The following is a 7,322-nucleotide window of genomic DNA, read 5'->3' on the forward strand; positions in this document are numbered from 1 at the left end:
CACACACTTAATGAATATGAGGGGAGCATCATATTCCTTTACTTGTATCATTGAGGCAAACTTGGCAATAATTATAAAATAAACTAAACTAAATACAAAATGGAATACATGCAGAGGACCATATACAGGCATGCGCTTAAAAGATCAAACCTGAAAAGTTTACCATATGTTTTATTTCTCCTCTAAACGGTAGATCTCTCTACCATTCTCTCCCTCTGAATGTTTTCACTTACTCATCTTGGTTGTAGTTGATTTAAACCATTGTAGACAGAGCTACATCATTCAAGATGAGATACAGCAACACTGGATCTGAGGAGCAGCATTTACACTGCTACATTTACACTGGAGTTCAGTGAAGCATTACATTTCTCTACTGACCAGGGTTGGGGTCAATGGCATTTCAATTCGGTCAATTCAGGAAGTTAAAAGGCTACATTTAAATGGAATTGATCCCAACCATACTACTATCCTAATAGGATACTCAGTGACATCTGAGTGTTGCTGATACCGTATACAGTAAAGGCATGGGGCTCTGTTGATGTTGTCTGTACAGTGTTGTGTCTGTACAGTAGTTAGTTACATTTCCCATATCTGTCTGTTTTGAGTGAGTGAGTGAGAGGACCATATTTGCAGTGTGTTCTTGAAGAGTAGAGTCTTTGCTTCCTGGTTCTATTCCAAACATAGACATAGAACATTCAGGATTTACTTCTAGGATTCCAAATTCCCCAAAATGTTCCAGAACAAACTTTTACAGATATTTAAGTTTGGAATAAGTCTTTATCTTCTCTACTTCTTGCCATTGTTGATATTTTCCCCCTCCTCTCAGATAGTAAGAAACGTTTCCATATTGACAATCCGTTTTTCATTTCAATCCCTTATATAGAGTGTTCACGTCAGATATTCTTGTTGTATAGTTGACTTTGGTTGCATACTGCCAGATTCTTCCTCCTTCTTCCTCCTGCCCTGATTGGCTCAGGTACTTGGCTCAGCACGTGAAGTCTTCGACGTTGCCCTGCGCTGGATGGTGAGGTAGCATGTTGGCAGGATATGTACCCGGTGTATGCAGGTTCTCACAGGGCGCCTGAGTGAAGAGAGGAGAGAGAGGAGGGAGATAGGGATAGAGGAGGGAGAGGGGGGAGAGAGGAGGGAGAGAGGGAGGAAGAGAAAGTTGAGGGAGGGAGAGAGGGAGAGAGGAGAGAGAGGGGGGAGAGAGGAAGGAGAGAGGGAGGAGGAGAAAGTTGAGGGAGGGAGAGAGGGAGAGAAGAGCGAGAGGGGGGAGAGAGAGGAGGGAGAGAGAGGAGGGAGAGATAGGAGGGAGAGAGAGGAGGGAGAGAGATAGAGGGGGGAGAGAGGAGCGAGCGAGAGAGAGGAGGAAGCATAGTGGGAATGAAACCAAAGAGAAAATAGTCTACAAAATCACCCTATTAATTTTATAGTGCACTACTTGGTCAATGTTTTTTATTTATTTGTATTTACCCCTTTTTCTCCCCAAGTATCCAATTGTTTTTAGTAGCTACAATCTTGTCTCATTGCTACAACTCCCGTACGGGCTCGGGAGAGGCGAAGGTCGAAAGCCATGCGTCCTCCGATACACAACCCAACCAAGCCGCACTGCTTCTTAACACAGCGCGCATCCAGCCCGGAAGCCAGCCGCACCAATAAGTTGAGGAAACACTGTGCACCTGGCAACCTTGGTTAGCATGCACTGTGCCCGGCCCGCCACAGGAGTCGCTGGTGCGCGATGAGACAAGGATATCCCTACCGGCCAAGCCCTCCCTAACCCGGACGATGTTAGGTCAATTGTGCGTCGCCCCACGGACCTACCGGTCGCGGGCGGTTACGACAGAGCCTGGGCGCGAACCCAGGGTCTCTGGTGGCACAGCTGGCGCTGATCTGCAGCTGCACCACCCAGGAGGCCACTTGGTCAATGTTTTGGGGGCAGGATGAAGGGAAGAAAGAGGAGAGGAAAGTAATGATGCAATGAAGAAAGATGATAAGATGCAGAGACGTACAGGCTGGACTGGATGAAGGAGAAGATTATCTCTCACTCTCTCTCTCTCTCTCTCCCTCTTTCTCTGTCTTTTTTCTCTCTCACTCTCTCTCTCTCTCTCTCTCTCTCTCTCGCTCTCTCGCTCTCTCTCTCTGTCTCTCTCTGTCTCTCTCTCTCTCTCTCTCTCTCACTCTCTCTCTCTCTCTCTCTCTCTCTCTCTCTCTCTCTCTCTCTCTCTCTCTCACTGTCTCTCTCTCTCTTTCTCTCTCTCTCTCTCTCTCTCTCTCTCTCTCTCTCTCTCTCTCTCTCTCTCTCTGTCTCTCTCTCTCAACACTGAAAATACTTAGCCTACTGACATGGCGTTTGACGTCGTCCAGACTCAGCACTGCTCCCCGGTTATTGTTGTTGTTGTGTTTGTGTTTCTTATTTGAGCATCGACACAGCTTGTACTTGATCACCTGCAAACAAGCAAACATAGTTGCTCGTCTTTGAAGCAGTGCCTCAGAGGACCACACGTTTGGAATGCAGCCAACTGACTGTTGGCAAATGGTTTTCTTTTTTAAAATCCTATGCTAGATTTCAAATTGAGACCAATCGAGAGCATGGGACTTTAAGGTTCTATCTGCAAAAAACAGGATTCTGGGATAATTGTCTTTAAAGTTCCCGAAACCTCATTGGTTTGAATGGTGTCAGCATTCAATCTTGCATTCTTTTGAACTTAACAACAAGAATTAGGGGCTATTTAGAGTACTATATAGGTAGAGAACATTGAACAAAAATGTAAATGGAACATTTTAGTCCCAAGTTCTCGTAATGACTATTGTAATGAGAAAGTTTTATAATTCAAAGAAGACTGATGGTCCACATTTATAAATGATTATCAGTGATGTGTCAAATAATAAGATGAGCTACAGATCCCAGTTTATTTAAATTGAAACATTTTATATAATTAATCATGAGGACATGAACAAACTGTAAACAGAAAGAGCAAATCTGGAAACAAATCCTTGCAGAACAGGCAGCTAGCTATTCTACACACGGAGGTTGTTACTCTGATACAAATCAACAGGAAGAGAAGCATCCTAACTGAATCCCAAATAAAATATGGCTAAAATGGTAATGTATTCAACAGTGGTGCAACAGTGCATGTGCCCGAGAGATGAGCTGCTTTTCAGACACCTGGAAATGAATGATCTGCAAGCTCATTTTACGTTGGCTGGATAGTTTCAAAGGGATAGGAAATAATGTGAAGGATATTTACATACAGTGACTCTAAATTAATCTGGGGGTGAACTTTCTCTAGGGAGCCTAGATGCATGCAACAAAAAAAACAAGACTTAGGCAAAGAACTAAGTTTGTCTTCAGGGAACATTCCGGATTCGAGAATGAAGAAAGATCTGACAAGAAACATTAGACGGAATGAAGGCTCACCTCATATAGGTAGTCAAAGAGCTCCAGGATGGTGAGGATACTGGCTCCTATGAAGAGACCCATCTGACCACCGATATCACCTGAAAACACATGGAGAGACCCACCTGACCACCAATATCACCTGAAAACACACGTAGAGACCCACCTGACCACCAATATCTCCTGAAAACACACAGAGAGACCCATCTGACCACCAATATCACCTGAAAACACACGGAGAGACCCACCTGACCACCAATATCTCCTGAAAACACACAGAGAGACCCATCTGACCACCAATATCACCTGAAAACACACGGAGAGACCCACCTGACCACCAATATCACCTGAAAACACACGGAGAGACCCACCTGACCACCAATATCACCTGAAAACACACGGAGAGACCCACCTGACCACCAATATCACCTGAAAACACACGGAGAGACCCACCTGACCACCAATATCACCTGAAAACACACGGAGAGACCCACCTGACCACCAATATCACCTGAAAACACACGGAGAGACCCACCTGACCACCAATATCACCTGAAAACACATTAAACATGAAACATACCTGACACACAAGATGAGAACACACACGATGAAACATACAGAACATAGTACAGACGATCAAACATACAGAACACGGTACAGACGATCAAACATACAGAACACGGTACAGAGGTTGAAACATACAGAACACGGTACAGAGGTTGAAACATACAGAACACGGTACAGAGGATGAAACATACAGAACACGGTACAGAGGATGAAACATACAGAACACGGTACAGAGGATGAAACATACAGAACACGGAACAGAGGATGAAACATACAGACGATGAAACATACAGAACACGGGAACTCCTGAAGAAAGCATTAGGTTCATGGAACCTGAAACATACAGAACACGGTAACTCCTGAAGAAAGCATTAAGGTTCCTGGAACCTGAAACATACAGAACACAGGAACTCCTGAAGAAAGCATTAGGTTCCTGGAACCTGAAACATACAGAACACGGGAACTCCTGAAGAAAGCATTAAGGTTCCTGGAACCTGAAACATACAGAACACGGGAACTCCTGAAGAAAGCATTAGGTTCCTGGAACCTGAAACATACAGAAAACGGGAACTCCTGAAGAAAGCATTAGGTTCCTGGAACCTGAAACATACAGAACACGGGAACTCCTGAAGAAAGCATTAAGGTTCCTGGAACCTGAAACATACAGAACACGGGAACTCCTGAAGAAAGCATTAGGTTCCTGGAACCTGAAACATACAGAACACGGGAACTCCTGAAGAAAGCATTAGGTTCCTGGAACCTGAAACATACAGAACACGGGAACTCCTGAAGAAAGCATTACGGTTCCTGGAACCTGAAACATACAGAACACGGGAACTCCTGAAGAAAGCATTAGGTTCCTGGAACCTGAAACATACAGAACACGGGAACTCCTGAAGAAAGCATTACGGTTCCTGGAACCTGAAACATACAGAACACGGGAACTCCTGAAGAAAGCATTAGGTTCCTGGAACCTGAAACATACAGAACACGGGAACTCCTGAAGAAAGCATTAGGTTCCTGGAACCTGAAACATACAGAACACGGGAACTCCTGAAGAAAGCATTAGGTTCCTGGAACCTGAAACATACAGAACACGGGAACTCCTGAAGAAAGCATTAAGGTTCCTGGAACCTGAAACATTGGTTCCACAATAAATGAAGTCATATTGAGTAACCTTTTTTTTATTCAGGGGCAAAAACATAATTGAAAAAGTTTGGCGAATCAATACGTAAAAAGTATCAAAATGTATGCACTCACTGTCAGACGATCTGGGTAAGAGCATCTGCTAAATTACTCGAATGTCATTGTAAAATGTTTATAGTAATCTAATTAAAACCTATAATAACAGTTTTTGGCAATTTTGTTCATCAATTTCCATACAACTGGTGAAAACAGCGTTTTTCTTACCCAGCAAACCTGCGAACTCGTAAGCTTTCGTCTGCTCGATGGTCTCGTAGTTCAGAGCCTCAAAGAAGATATCCAGAACCAGGATGTTATCACTGTCAACCAAGAGGGGAGGAAGAAGGAGAAGATAACTTACTGTCTATTGTAAAATGACACAGTTATTTGTCTTTGTGGTTCATTCTAACCCCCTAAGACACACTCCAACCTTATAGCACAGGGTCAGCCACCAGGCACTACCCTTGGAGCAGTTTAGGGTTTAGGGGTTCAGTGTCTTGATCAAGGGCACAACAGCAGGAGTCGGCATCTAGGACACTTAGGTAAAACCTTTCATCACCAAGTCCACGTCACACTTAATACCCTTATAAAACGCCAAACATTGATTGGCACGGCAAGGCTTTGTCCACATCCTTGCCTGCGTGACTTCCTGTTTCTAATCTGTTTGTCCCCCTCCTCGCCTGCATGACTTCCTGTTCTAATCTGTGTGTCCCCCTCCTCGCCTGCGTGACTTCCTGTTTCTAATCTGTTTGTCCCCCTCCTCGCCTGCATGACTTCCTGTTTCTAATCTGTTTGTCCCCCTCCTCGCCTGCATGACTTCCTGTTTCTAATCTGTTTGTCCCCCTCCTCCCCTGCAACATACAGAGGAAACATACAGAGGAAACAAACAGAGGAAACATACAGAGAGGAAACATACAGAGGAAACATACAGAGAGGAAACATACAGAGAGGAAACAAACAGAGGAAACATACAGAGAGGAAACATACAGAGGAAACAAACAGAGGAACATACAGAGGAAACATACAGAGAGGAAACATACAGAGGAAACATACAGAGAGGAAACATACAGAGGAAACAAACAGAGAGGATACATACAGAGAGGAAACATACAGAGGAAACATACAGAGGAAACATACAGAGAGGAAACATACAGAGGAAACAAACAGAGGAAACATACAGAGGAAACATACAGAGGAAACATACAGAGAGGATACATACAGAGAGGAAACATACAGAGAGGAAACATACAGAGAGGAAACATACAGAGAGGAAACATACAGAGGAAACAAACAGAGAGGAAACAAACAGAGGAAACATACAGAGAGGATACATACAGAGAGGAAACATACAGAGGAAACATACAGAGAGGATACATACAGAGAGGAAACATACAGAGGAAACATACAGAGGAAACATACAGAGGAAACATACAGAGGATACATACAGAGGAAACATACAGAGAGGAAACATACAGAGAGGAAACATACAGAGAGGATACATACAGAGAGGAAACATACAGAGAGGATACATACAGAGAGGAAACATACAGAGAGGAAACATACAGAGAGGATACATACAGAGAGGAAACATACAGAGAGGATACATACAGAGAGGAAACATACAGAGGAAACATACAGAGGAAACAAACAGAGGAAACAAACAGAGGAAACAAACAGAGAGGAAACATACAGAGGAAACATACAGAGGAAACATACAGAGAGGAAACATACAGAGGATACAAACAGAGGAAACATACAGAGGAAACATACAGAGGAAACATACAGAGAGGAAACATACAGAGGATACAAACAGAGGAAACATACAAAGGAAACATACAGAGGAAACATACAGAGGAAACATACAGAGGAAACATACAGAGGAAACAAACAGAGAGGAAATATACAGAGGAAACAAACAGAGAGGAAACATACAGAGGAAACAAACAGAGGATACATACAGAGAGGAAACAAACAGAGAGGAAACATACAGAGAGGAAACATACAGAGAGGAAACATACAGAGAGGAAACAAACAGAGAGGAAACATACAGAGAGGAAACATAAAGAGGAAACAAACAGAGGAAACAAACAGAGAGGAAACATACAGAGAGGAAACAAACAGAGAGGATACATACAGAGAGGAAACATACAGAGAGGAAACATACAGAGAGGAA

General features: G+C 43.4%; 1 protein-coding gene across 2 annotated transcripts in view; it reads right to left on the reverse strand.

Moving 5' to 3' along the window:
* LOC109881109 (acid-sensing ion channel 1) overlaps positions 1-7,322 on the reverse strand; it is a 414,829-nt gene continuing 407,507 nt past the window's right edge. For both annotated transcript variants that reach the window (XM_031816930.1, XM_031816581.1), the window contains 4 exons: positions 5,378-5,469; positions 3,422-3,501; positions 2,347-2,448; positions 1-1,081 (listed from right to left, as the gene is read on the reverse strand). In XM_031816930.1, the coding sequence (XP_031672790.1) occupies positions 986-1,081; positions 2,347-2,448; positions 3,422-3,501; positions 5,378-5,469 (370 nt within the window). In that variant the 3' untranslated portion in view covers positions 1-985. The remainder of the gene's footprint in view (positions 1,082-2,346; positions 2,449-3,421; positions 3,502-5,377; positions 5,470-7,322) is intronic.

This window comes from Oncorhynchus kisutch, linkage group LG1, assembly GCF_002021735.2.
Source record: "Oncorhynchus kisutch isolate 150728-3 linkage group LG1, Okis_V2, whole genome shotgun sequence".
Taxonomy (NCBI): domain Eukaryota; kingdom Metazoa; phylum Chordata; class Actinopteri; order Salmoniformes; family Salmonidae; genus Oncorhynchus; species Oncorhynchus kisutch.